The 13,951-nt window shown below is 48.9% G+C and overlaps 1 protein-coding gene across 3 annotated transcripts in view; it reads right to left on the reverse strand.

The window, feature by feature from the left end:
• The window catches only part of AdamTS-A (ADAM metallopeptidase with thrombospondin type 1 motif A), a 379,851-nt gene that overhangs the window by 13,281 nt on the left and 352,619 nt on the right, over positions 1 to 13,951 (reverse strand). For all 3 annotated transcript variants that reach the window (XM_055069149.1, XM_055069148.1, XM_050175991.2), the window contains 6 exons: positions 12,940 to 13,104; positions 11,992 to 12,159; positions 9,237 to 9,407; positions 5,849 to 6,121; positions 3,684 to 3,825; positions 1,383 to 1,569 (listed from right to left, as the gene is read on the reverse strand). In XM_055069149.1, coding sequence (XP_054925124.1) covers positions 1,383 to 1,569; positions 3,684 to 3,825; positions 5,849 to 6,121; positions 9,237 to 9,407; positions 11,992 to 12,159; positions 12,940 to 13,104 — 1,106 coding nt within the window. The remainder of the gene's footprint in view (positions 1 to 1,382; positions 1,570 to 3,683; positions 3,826 to 5,848; positions 6,122 to 9,236; positions 9,408 to 11,991; positions 12,160 to 12,939; positions 13,105 to 13,951) is intronic.

The following is a 13,951-nucleotide window of genomic DNA, read 5'->3' on the forward strand; positions in this document are numbered from 1 at the left end:
TTCTAGTGGATGGCTATAGATTGCTTTTGAGCCACCGAGTGCTCTTTTATCCATGCTTTAAATGCGATTTGATGAGGCTGAAAATTCAAACTGAGTCCTCATCGTAAACAGCAGTTGACACGCCACTGCGATGGGTATGTCGAAATGTCAGTTGTTCATAGCACACGAGTAGTTCATTCCGGCCTCAGGAAACAACCTTCCCACCACTGCCTCAGCAGCACACTTTTCAATGACGTGTCAGTGGCGAGACGTTCCGTGACGTTTGCTAACTGTTATAACGAAGTCATGATTATAACGAATTTCAATCCCTACTTTTGAATTTGTTACAGCGAAGTCTTATACTGTACTTACATGTTAATAAAAGTGAACTGAGCGAGTTGGGATTTATTCGTGCCGAAAAATCTAGTATTAATAAACAAAGACGTAGGGAAGAAAACAAAACAGGAACACTACTTAGAACTGGAGGTTTGTTTTGGAATGAAATGAGTGTATATACTTTTTTTTTCAAACCAAACCCTGAGTTGAGAGTCGCGCTCGTGTTGTTTTTTTTCTTCCCCTCGTTTGTTTCTTTTTTAACGCTAAATTTTTCGAGACGTAGTTGCACGTTCAAGGGGTGACAGACTGCCTCACCACTTCGACCACACATATATGTGACCTCCGATTTACCACTCTTTGTTTTGGTTTCCGTATGGTCACATGACATCACATTCAAGCTCTCGCCACAAGGCCCCTCTCACCACTTGCGTTCAATACGGCTAGTGTTGCGTCGCGATTCCGCGATAATGCGGCTCTCACTGGTTGCCATCGGAGTGACACGACTTCCCACTACAAGGGAACGATCACGAGTGCGAACAGTGGCGCTACTTCGCTTCCAGGCACCCGGTGCGGCTGCTGGACGTGTCACTACCCCCCCCTCCCGCGCCTTCCTCCTTTCTTGTTTCCTATGTCTCAACGCGCATTTCGTATGGTGCTCCCAACTCAGCGGACTGCACCCAAGGCGGTAGTCCTAAAACCCCTTAAACTTCGTTAAGTAGCGACACTCTCCTCCTCCGCCTTCACTCCTCCTTGTTTATCCTTTCTTTCACGCTCCCTCCCCGACCGTGGCGCCGCCTACGCTGCTCGAGCGTAGCAACGGCGCCAACATGCGCTCCTCACCACTCCGTAGACGCTTCGAGCAAAAATGGCGCTGATGCACGGCGCAAGGGCCCACGTGATGCTATTAGGCCAATAGCGACGCGGCGTCGGCCTCGGTCAGAGCACGCGAGGAGGACGTGGCATTCTTCAAAGCGTGGCACTACTTTACGAAGTTTAAGGGGTTTTAGGTGGTCCACGTCCAGCCGCCTTCCTAGTGACGCCAACGCGCGGGAGGAGGAAAGTCTTACCTTTTCCCGTAGACCTCGGAGTAGTTGTTGCTCTCGCCGCTAGTGAGCGACAGATACTCCTGGGGCTCCGAGGTGTTCATGCGCGCACAGTACACGCTCACCACGCGGCCGCGGACGTACAGCTTCTGCTCGCCGTCCACGCGGACGCCTTCGCGCCGCTGAACCTCGGCGCAGCTGACCGCAGTGCCTGCGAGGAAGAAAGTAGGACGCAGAGTGAAGTTGAAGCAGGGCAAAAAAACAAAGTGCGTTTCAATTATGGGTGCGCGAATAGCGATTAGTAGGTTTCGAATCACATATGGAATCGAATCGAGAAATAAAGAAGCTGAATATCGAATTCGAATATCAGAAAATATATGGCAAAGTTTAATGCTCGCAGACTTTATGTAAGAGAACACGGGGCTGCACAGACTCGAGTCCCTTAGCATTGCATAACAAAAACATAGGCAGAACTTAGGTATATAAAAATTAACATTTACAGTACGGTCTCCCTTTATTAAAGGGAATACCAAATTAGTATGCCAGCATTAATTACAGCTTGGTGCTATTTATGAAGGCCTGAAAAATATTCTTATCAATACAATGTCCTCTCAAGAGAAACAAGTGCTTTATTTCCTAAACTAAAGAACCAGTGACGTTATGTTGTACTGAATACCAATGAGGTTCTCAGTTTCATAGCGAACCTGTGTTTTACGGCGATCTTTTTATTGGATGCAAAGATTTGCTTTCCAGTTATCTTCCAAAATACAGAATAGCTTTCCCATTAGCGAGTGGGTTCATCGTAAGCTCTGTCTACGCGACAGACAAAGGCGCGGACCGCGCGTCATGCGACTCGAACACCACTCCGCGCGTGACCATCATTGCTGCCGTGCGGGTCGACCGCGGTAGGTGTCGACCGTAAAGATCAGGCGCCTTTTGATTGTCTGGTTCGGCGGGTTTTCCCACCTGTCAAAGATTATTAACTCAGGACGATCACGGCTGCTGCTGCGAACGCATCTGCGTCGATTAGGCACCCCGCCGTAACTTTAATCGCCGAGGCTCAACGAAGCAGCGTCGATTGGGCCTGATGACGTAGGCAGTGCAGCTGTGACAGAAATTCGCCGCTTGCCGCCAGGCGGCAAGCCGTCGCGGAATGCTCGCCGCCGTAATATATTTGTAGGGGTGGTTCATTAGTGATCGGTACCGATATCACGCCTACGGTTTAAGTCGACGCGTATCCAACACGACCTGCGTGCCTCCCGGCGCCTAACCGGCCCAATCTTATCACAAGCTTTAGGACTTCACTAAATGCGCGCTGCTTTTTGTTGCCGGGCCCCTCTGTCCGTGTCGCGGGATCGTTTCGGTCGGTCCTGTCGGCCTGGACGAACCTTGTAACCACAGATGTGGCCCCGGCCGACGCGACGCCATCTTGCATGCGGATTACAGCGTTCGGGCGCTGCCTGTGCGATCCCCGTTTCGGGCCGACACCGGGGCCACAGAAACGCTCACAGAACCAAGTATGCGACGGCGTTAGCGGGGGCGCCCCGCCCCATCCGCGGCGCGCTCGGGGCTCCTTCCGCGCCGAAAACAATAAAGCCCCTTAACCTTCGTAAAGTAGTGCCACGCTTTGAAGAATGCCGCCTCCTCCTCTCGCGCTCTGGCCGAGGCCGCCGCCGCGTCGCTATTGGCCTAATAGCATCACGTGGGCTAGGCTAATGCAGACACGGCGATCTTTACAAGTACAGTCCGACTTACTTTTCGGTAAAGAGAGGAAGCGGAATATCTCTAATGAAAAGTGCCGGTGCGCTGCTACTTGCGTACGCAAATACACGCAGGCGCGACTTTGAATATTTAGGTGTTGAAGAATAGAGCAGTGTGTCCGCTCATGTTCTTTAGTAATTTGTTACCTTTTGTTATATTTACGGCATTACGACGCGCACTAGGACATCGCAATATGCAAAAAAAAAGCTGCGATCAGTAAGTTTGCTAGGATTCTTAATCGGGATACGTTTAAAAGTGACAGTGCAATTGCGGATTACTGGCAGACAGCACTGCTTTGAAGGCGATATTTACTTAAGTACATACTGCAGACATTTCGGTCCAAGCAGAGGGCCAATAGAATGCATACAAATGCATAATAAGCACCGCAATCACTAGGAAAGTATATCTGCACATTCCCTTTTTCGGAGGGAATGTTTCAACACCAGCACTGATGCGCAAAGAGCTCAAAGAGCTGCGTTTCTGGTATGCACATATATGAAGACGCTACTGCATCTGCACGCTATTGCAAACGTCATCACTATCAAGCGGATGGGAATCCCTCACATGGTCGCAAGAAGCACCGCCGCTTCCGCTTGATCCTGTTCTTGAGCGCGCTGCTGCAGTGGCTGTTGTTGACTCGCTTGTTCCGCTGGTCGTAGCAGCGGAGGCGCCGCTTCTGTTTGCCTTGCCCGCAGTTTGTCGAGCACTGGTGAACGGGAAAAAACGATCAAAAACAAAGGAATCGAAGTGAGTACGCTGCGCCTGCGTGAACAAGCCCAATCTAGTGTTTAGGCTGGGAAAAACGAGAGAAGACACATTTGCAATTCAATGACGCGGATAACGTGCCGGAAGAAAAAACCACGGTGTTAGTTCTAAACTGGCCGGTTTTGTGGTTCCGCAGAAATGCAACATTGTTCTTCCGTTAGACTGAAAGAACACTAGAGAAATCAAATCGTTGCGCTGAAGGTTGACAAACATTCGTGAGGACAGATTGCCAGGGCGGCGTTCGAGATCTGCCTTGCTCTCAGAGCATCCTGCGGACGTGTCAGACGTGCAGCCCGTTAGCCGTACGGTGGCCAACTGCTGGAGCCGTGCAGCCGCCACCACGGTTGCGCTTTAACTGGTGAAAAATAACCCGCCTCGCGTGACCTGTCCCTTTAGCCCGTGAGCCGGCCTCGTCCCCGCAGGCAGAACGCTTAGAATGACCGTGGCTATTTTAACTCCTATTCAGCTCCCATTTCAACTCAACTCCCATTTGAACTCCCATTTCAACTCAACTCCCATTTGAACTCCCATTTTACATCCCATTTTACATCCCACTTTACCTCCCACTTTACCTCCCACTTTACCTCCCACTTTACCTCCCACTTTACCTCCCACTTTACCTCCCACTTTAACTCCCACTTTACCTCCCACTTTACCTCCCACTTTAACTCCCACTTTACCTCCCACTTTAACTCCCACTTTAACTCCCACTTTAACTCCCACTTTAACTCCCACTTTAACTCCTATTTTAACTCCTATTTTAACTCCTATTTTAACTCCTATTTTAACTCCTATTTTAACTCCTATTTTAACTCCTATTTTAACTCCTACTTTAACTCCTACTTTAACTCCTACTTTAACTCCTACTTTAACTCCTACTTTAACTCCTACTTTAACTCCTACTTTAACTCCTACTTTAACTCCTACTTTAACTCCTACTTTAACTCCTACTTTAACTCCTACTTTAACTCCTACTTTAACTCCTACTTTAACTCCTACTTTAACTCCTACTTTAACTCTGCGAAGAGGCAAGACCTCGACGTCCCATTGTAGGAGGCCTAGGCCCAACTGACTAAACTGCTGGTTCTCAATAAAGTTCTCTCTCTCTCTTCACCAGCCTATCTTACGTAGACTGCAGGACGGAGGTCTCTCCCATCGATCTTCGATTGCTTCTGTCTCATATAAGCGCATAATGTCAATGCACACAAACATTTGAGGAGCCACTTCAGCAGCTGAGTGATCGTGCAACTCGTGACACTTATTTTCCTGTCTTCAAACCAAACAGCAACTAGTTGGGGAAAGTCAACTTGCCGGTGCCCTCGCATCAACGCGTTGAGCATACCGAAGGCATGCACAACCTCGTCAGGTCATACGCGTGAAAAATTCTTAAGCTCCCGTATTTTTTGCCCAGAACTAAATTCAACGCGTGACGGTGAAGTCAATAAAAAATGATCGTTTCATAAAACGAGACAATATTCTGCGGTAAAGGTGGTGCGGGCTGCTTCAAAACCCTGCTTTCTTGCCTCTCTGGCGACAACCGACAGGAAACAATCGTTGCACTGGTGCAATGAAAGTCCCAACGACAACACCAGCCCATCAAACATTTTTCAGACCAAGCCCGCTTCGTATCGAAGGAAAAAGCAAGAGCCAAGCTCATTCTGGAAGGTCAAAAGCGTAGCAGTTTGGGCGAGTTGCTATGTCATGACCCTTTTAGGCTTGTGGCACAGCTCAGAACGAGCAAAGAAAGATGGAAGGGGTAATGAAAAGAAACGGAGAACAGGGTGAGCGCTTACCCTGTTCTCCGTTCCTTTCCCTTACCCCTTTACCTTCCTTTTTTGCTCTTTCTGAGCTGCGCTACAAGCCTAAAAAGTCAATCTAGAAGATCATTCTTTCGACAGCTAGTGGGTCCGCGCTTCCCACAGTAGCAAACCAACCAACGAAATCTAGAAGCCGAGTGCACCAACCGGCGTCCACGGCCCGGGCCTCCAGAAGACTCCCTCGCCGCAGTGGCCGACCATACAGGCACGCGAGTTGGGCGGCTTCTCCTGGCTCGAGCAGTAGTGCGGTCCGCGCCGTTCCTGGGACCCCTGGTAGAACGGCGACGACTCGGCCTCCAGGGCGCTCAGCCGCTCTGCGGCGCTGTGGGTAAGCGGAGTCGGGTCCACCCAGCCGTAGGCGTTCACCTTGTGGCAGGTGACCGAGCGCTTCTGGAACCCTTCGCCGCAAGTGCGGCTGCACTGCAGGTGGCAAAAAGCCAGAGCGGCACGGGGTCAGGCCTGCGTCTGACACGCACGGCCACACACGGCCAAGAGGAAGAACAGAGGGGCCACAGACGCAACCCGAAAATGACTTCATTCGCGGCAAAATACAACGCGGATCCTTAGAAAAGGCTTGGCCAATACTAGTCGGAAAGCTAGCACTGCACAAGCATAGCCAACGTGAGCTCGCTGAGGAGACACGTCGGCCCTTTATTGCGTCATCTAAGCCCCACATCGGGCTTACATTGGCCTCGCTCTCAATGCTAATTGAGAAGCTGAAGGAAGCATAATTGATGAACAGACAAGATGAAGGATGTATCAGCCTCCCATTCTATTTCAAATAACAATGCATTCGAGTATTTAGACATGGCCGTGTAGATATAGTCTAATGTGTCCCTGTTTTGCATGCATTTTCAACTTTTTCTCCGTTCTTGTGCTTGCGAAAAATAGCACGTTCGATGGCTTTTTGCAAGCATACAGGGCTTCATCAGCACCGTATTTCTTTTTTACCGAATAAAGTATTTTGCAAGTTCCGCTTGTTCCATCCGGGATTCCTTTTATTCGAGCCGTGGCTTGCAGTCCTTTTTTGCTCTACGTACCAACTAGCCCAGCATCGTTCTCTCAGATTCAAGCCTACGTACTGCGTGTTCGCGTTGAAGTTAATAAGAGCTGTTGCTGTTCAAAATGATGACTTCTCATGATATCGTTGAAAAACACCCTATTCTTTATATGCACTGCGTTGAAAGTTTTTTTTTTTTTCATGTAAATGTGGTAGTAGTTACGCAACAGCATGGTGATGTAGCACTCGCACATAGCCGTCGATAAAAACTTTGGCGTAGGGCACAAGGCTTAGCGCAATAAATTTGGTTGAATTTCTCACTACAAAAAGAAGGTTGACATTTAACCTGAAAGAAAATCCACGTGCTTCTTTCGGTGAAGCCAGAAACTTAGTAAAGCGCGCATCCACGCGAAAGTGCATGCACTGAAAAGCGATCGTCAGGCACGAGATGACAGACAGCGCGAAAACAGGGCAAATGATTAAGGTAACACATGACACAGGCACTGGCATCGACTCTAAAGTTTATTGCGCACGAGTGAAAGACATAGGCAGGGGACACAAGGTAAAGACAACAAACACACCCATACACCAAAATATGATTAGATGAGTGACTGTGGCACTACAGAGAACTCAAACTAGGGGGCGGGAAGTATTCTTACATTCCTCTTAAATATTGTTTTCCTCCGCCTATATTTTTCACCACTACGCAATAAATCTCAGTTCTGCATGTCATCTGCTTCCTTACTCTCTTGTCTCGTTTTTTTGCTTCTTGCCCTTTTATGTCGCCGTACCAGCACGCCCGACTAACAACCGTTGTGCGATCGTCAGAGCTGGCTTCTCCGCACTAGTGGTCTTAGTGTGCCGAAGCCCACTCCTCTCATTCCCTTTGTTACCATTGCAACGTTATTAGAGGAGGTACGCTGCATTCGCGAAGAGCATGATATGCTTAGCCTCACTACTGAACATTACTGAACTTTGTAGCGTAGATCTCAGCTGGAAACGGTGATACAAATTTGGCAACATATCTTCGTGATTACGCATACTCGCAACCATCGCACCGTGTGCACGACTGCGTATCAAGTCGAAACCAGCTATGCCATCTTTTGCCACATGAACATCGCCGCAAACAACATATGCGCAGTGTCATGCTTGTAGCGGGCATGGCCTGACGGCATTACAGCCGCTATAATGATAAAAAGCTTGTCCGGTGAAAACTTGCGCGCTATCTCGATCCGCTTATCTGCATCAGCACCGTGGGAGTTTTGAATGGAATACTATGGTGTTTGTGGCGCCGCGTGAATGCATGCGCCGACGTTTTCGCCACTATGATCATAATTCAGATCTAGAGTGGTTAAAACCAGCCCGTCTTTTTATCTTGCATCAGTTTATTACGTTAGCATTACAAGGGCTGAGAACACGACAATATAATGCTCGCGACATCATGCAAATACTGCCTAGCGTATTCACCTGCATACTTCGTTGTGCTCTTTCTGAGGCCGTGACTATGAATGAGTGCCGTGACTATGAAAGCATCCATCAATTCAACATGAATCTGTGTTAGCAAAGAGGATCAGTACTGGCAAAAAGGCTGATCCCTACGCTGGTACTTCTACTTTTCTTCACGGTCCAGCCCGTTGCGCAAAAGCAAAATCTTTGGCAAGCAATTGCCGAACATTGGGTCAGCTTGCCTGCTGAACAAACTCCCTGCAGTGTGGCAACTTCTCTTTCTTATTTTTTTATTTTTTTGCACTGAACTGGCACCAGTGTCATCGAATTGCCATGACGTCATGCCCTCCAGCATGTCTATACAGATGCAGGGCATGCAAAATGAGTCGCAATTTCGCCCGCGCGCGTCATAGCATAGACGGCGATCGCAAGGTATAAGACCATTATACGAAGCAAGAACCAGAGTTTTATGCGCTGAAAAAAATGCGGTAAACATTCGCTTGCCAACTAAACAATAAGGGTGTCACGCGTGCACAGGCGACAATCATTAGATCTCACTCGATTCCCTCGAGCACTCGCTGTCCCAACGTTCGTGTGACGAGGAACGCCTGCAGAGGTGGAGTGAACGCTTCGTCCTGCCACTAGATTCACATATTCAACTGTGCCGCGTCCACAAACTCGGATAACAGAACTCTAGCATTAGGTGCGCAGGAAGGCAACGCGCACGAAGCCACCGGCCACCGAGGCTCTTCCCTTAGCATCGGCAACCGCCGCAGAAGACCTACAACTTACGGTGCCCGCCGCGTATCCACTCAACCATGCCGACAATCACACGCACCTACTACGGTTGGGGTAGAAGAGGACCCGCGGTTATTCTCCCCTCGTTAGCGCTCGATCATGTGACCTCCAACATTGGGGGCGCGCGCAGGAAGACGAGGGGGGGCAGCTCATTCTCCTCGCATTTGAGACATCACACGGTGACTGTACATCACACGGTGACTGACAGCGAGAAAGTTTGCCCAGTCGTCCATATCGTCGTTAAGTACGCAGCAATAATAATTAAAAAAGAAAGTGCGGTCGGAGACGAACCTCGGACCAGTCGGACGTCCTCCACACGAAGGGGCACGGCTGGGCGGCACAGTTGCGCACCACCTTGGGTCGCCGCTGGGTGGCGCAGAAGCGCTCGGGAGCCTGCCGCTCGTTCCGGTCCACGCAAACCACGAAGCGCGTCTGGCGGCCGCCGCCGCACGTCACCGGGCACTGGGCAGAGAGAGAGAGAGAGAGAGAGAGAAGCTCGCTGTTTGTCTGCAAACTCACTTTTTACTCTCTTGCCTGCTGGTTCGCTGTGCTGGTTCGTCTGCATGAACATCGGTATTACAATTTCAGACCAAGCAGCTGAGACATTTTTTTTGCTAACGCAGTGTTTCGTGCCAAACTTCTGTCAACCTACAGCACTCGGTTTGGAATACCAGACGGCACTCAACTACTCCTTGGCAGTGTCAATGTTGTCTATACAGACTGCAGGTACCTTCGCGACGCATGCGCAAGCACATTCTGGCCTCTTCGCAGCCACAAGCCTACAACGACCCATCATCCGTCTTCCCTCAAGCGGCGTACTGCAATTCTGGCGCATTTTAAAGGCACATAAAATCAAATAAATGAAAGTAAAAAGGGGAAGAGGCAAGATACACCGGGATATTTCTGCGCGGTGGGACAAGAAAGTACGGGATTCGAACAGGACAATTTTCACCTTGCAATCTCGCTTCACTGCAGTATGACCCCAATTGCCGTGAAGCCACACCACGGTCAGTGGAGAGCGCGGTATTACACCGCGAGTCATCCGCCGTATGGCTAGTCACACCAACAACCGTGAACAAGCCCAAAGCCAGCAGGTTCCAACGGGTTCTATTCTTAGGCCTATTGCGCAGCATCGGACGCACCGTGTTGCTGGTACGACGCGGCGTCTGACATGTGCTAGTCATACCGCGCCACTTGTGGAATATTAGTGGAACCAAGGAGGACTGTCTGGTCAAAATTTTGAAGCCTGTAGTTAACGATTCTGTAATGGACCTGCGCTGTGTAGTCGGTCACCGCGCCAGTTGGCAAACAGCCCTCCCAACGTTTCTGACAGTCTCCCTGTAAGGTTTTGCAACCTTAATCGATCTCCGTGAAAGCTCCAGCCTCCGCTAAAGATTTAACTTGTAAAGCCATGTGGACCTCTAGGAATCGGATTCAAACTAGTATAATGTAAATATTCGTATGCTCCTCGAAAGTTTGAATAGATCATCAGCTTTTTCTTTAGAGGTGGGCAAATATCAGATTTTTCGAATACGAATCGAATACGAATATTCAGACGACGACTCTTCTATTTATAACAGAAATAGTTATTGCGGTATACTTATGTACCATGCCTGTACTGACTAGTGCAACAGACAGCTAACTTTATAAGGTAAAAAGCACCATTTTTCAGCAAGATTACTCATCTTTCATTAAAATATTATACGAACATCCCCTCAACCACTGCTTTAGCTTGGTTTGCAAGCAAGTTGAATGAATGGCTGTTGCACGACTATCTCTACAAAAATGCAAAAAAAATGGTTCCCGAGAAAAAAGAAATTCTGGAAGAATTTAAAAGAAAAGGTTGTTCAAGGACTTGTGTGCCGTCCCCACATAGGAAAGGGCCCGTCGCAAAAGAAATATGTGACTGGTTGTAGGCTACAAAATAAAACTTCTAGATGAATATACTGCCACAAAACACTAAATGATGGAATACAAGCAATCATCATAGGTCGTCATTACACTTCCGCCGCAAAAGTTAGAATTGCACTTGTATTACTTGCATTACCCATTGTTTTTCTACATTCCTTCGGAAACTTTGGTCATTTCATTTCTAGTAACTTGCGATAATTTGCTCAGCAGAAAGAACAGTACCTACGCTTTACCAGTCGGTTGTTGTGAAATGTTTGGCAATTTTTGAATATTCGCCAATGCCGAATAGTTCCTCTTTGAATAAGAATACGAATAACTTGTGCGAAATATTCGACTCGTATTCGAAACATTGCGCGTTGCCTTCCTGCGCACCTAATGCTAGAGTTCTGTTATCCGAGTTTGTGGACGCGGCACAGTTGAATATGTGAATCTAGTGGCAGGACGAAGCGTTCACTCCACCTCTGCAGGCGTTCCTCGTCACACGAACGTTGGGACAGCGAGTGCTCGAGGGAATCGAGTGAGATCTAATGATTGTCGCCTGTGCACGCGTGACACCCTTATCGTTTAGTTGGCAAGCGAATGTTTACCGCAATTTTTTCAGCGCATAAAACTCTGGTTCTTGCTTCGTATAATGGTCTTATACCTTGCGATCGCCGTCTATGCTATGACGCGCGCGGGCGAAATTGCGACTCATTTTGCATGCCCTGCATCTGTATAGACATGCTGGAGGGCATGACGTCATGGCAATTCGATGACACTGGTGCCAGTTCAGTGCAAAAAAATAAAAAAATAAGAAAGAGAAGTTGCCACACTGCAGGGAGTTTGTTCAGCAGGCAAGCCCAACCCAACTTTCTTTATTGTTATTATTATATTTTACTTTTCCGAGAGCTATAAATGGTGTTTCAGGTTGTACGGAGACGCCGGTCATACGTCTGGAAATAGGGTTAACAAAAAACGAGTGATAAGATTACGGTGAAATTTTACAGCATACAACGTGGAAGTGGTAGGTCCGAAGACGCGCGGAACATACGTAAATCTACCTCAATCCCCGTAACAAGCCTTCGCACTGATACTATGCACAACTAAGTTCTCCGCTCTGGAGCTCTTCCCGCACACCGAGGACAACTGGACTCACGGGGCTCCACCGTTTCTTCTTCCAGCGGTAGTGGCAGGTACGCAGGTTGCAGGTTCGAACCTGGGTCTCCGGTCGCTTGCCGTGGCATTCGAGGTGGTTCACCTCGACGCCGCGTCGCATACAGCGGGCCACCCGCTTCTGCGTCCCGTTGCCGCAATGAGCGGTACACTGCGAGCGGTTTCACAGGTGAAGCAGCGTTACATAGAAGCCCGAGCAGCGAAGGAGACGTGGAAGCGAAAAATTCAATGGCACGTGCTGAATTTACAACGTGTGATATATCAAGTCCACATGAAAGGAAACTTTCTCCCAAGTTCGCCAACATACCCCCGTTCAGCGAAGTACCAAGTTTCCCAGTAAAGCGTCCTTATCTACACGTTTTCTAGATATCGTTAACGTTGACTGCCTTTGGGATGACGAGGCCGTTCATCTCGTGGCTTCTGCGTTAAGCTCGAACAAGTTGGCTGTGCCGTAATAGGTAAGCGTGAAGATTTGAATACACAAGTTAGCACGTGTGTGTCGTCTTGTCAGATGTCCCAACGCTATCACGCTTACGAGCGTCTTTCCTCCTTTTTCGATAAATAACGACGAACGTGACGTATAGTTATGTTAATGGCACCAGCGTGGCTCGTACGTCAGGTAAAAGAGATGGCGATCACTAGTGTGCCAATGCTACTGGCTACTGCGGCTGCTACGAGTGGCTGCATGATGCGACGCCCCACTGCTTCAGTTATGTGCGGCGGCACCTACGATCTTTACTCGCCTTGACACCATAATCGCGAAATCCTCGTAGCCGTAACGCGTGTGAAGACAGTGAAAGCATTTGAGGTGAGACGATAACAACGAGCCTGGGACCACCACAGCGAGCGGTACAATCGCCCCTCAACTTAAGCCAAGGTTAACACACAGGGCGAGTCACATTCGCGCACATGTGCGACAACCGCAACCAACCTGCGACCACGGGGCCAGCTGCCACCGGGGACACTCCCGCATCGTGCAGTCTTTGATGTGTTCGGGAGGGTCGCCCTCGCAGTTGGCGTAGGGCGCCGCCTGGAGGGAGCTGTCGACACACTCGACGCTCCGCTTCATCACGCCGCTGCCACACGTCACCGAACACTGCGACGGAGGCGAGGTGAGAGGCACTTAATTTGGTGGCGATTCTTAGCCACGATGGAATTAGTGGCAGTGCGGGTACGTCAGTGCACGTTACTGTATCGAATGAGTTGTTGCTTAGCACCTCACCCTCTACTCAAGCGGTCTTTAAAATCACGTCAAGCCAGAGTCGTCTGTTCATTTGGGCACTTAAGCAGACGAAAGATGCAAGCAATAAACTTAAAGGCCATAGTATGACGATAGCAGACGCTATACCAATTGCTGTCGTCATCATCACGACCTGTTGCGTTCCCCGCAAGACGAAGGCCCATTCCAGCGACAACTTCCATTATCTCATAAAAGCACTCAATCTTCCTCCATTCTCTACTGCACTTTCTTTCTCTTGGTATCCATTGTGTTTCCTTAATAGACCTACTTGTCTGCTCTATGCATCATGTGGCCTGCCAAACCAACTCGATGCCACCTTAAAAGACCACGAAACAAAGCTAAACGTCACCGCGGTAATTTTCTTTTACACTCAAACACTTCGTGCGTTAAACCTCGTACCTTTTTTCCAGTGGAGAGCGTACTCTCGACAAAGGCCACTCTCAATGCACAAGGAAACCTAAACAAGTGTGCACATTTTTTTGCAGATTCATCATCCACAGCGAGCATGCATACGAAATGCCCACACTACTAGAGCTGCAGAGAAGATCTTTGAAGAAGCGTAAAGCCGTGCGCAGCGACAGCAGATTTGTCGATTCCACGCGATACGCAGCGAAATTCTGCATTTTCTGCAGACTGGCAACATAACTGCAGAAACAAATAACTTTCTGGAGAATCCAAACTTCCGGTTTTTCTTTTATTTCAC

This window comes from Dermacentor andersoni, chromosome 9 (genome assembly GCF_023375885.2).
Source record: "Dermacentor andersoni chromosome 9, qqDerAnde1_hic_scaffold, whole genome shotgun sequence".
NCBI lineage: Eukaryota > Metazoa > Arthropoda > Arachnida > Ixodida > Ixodidae > Dermacentor > Dermacentor andersoni.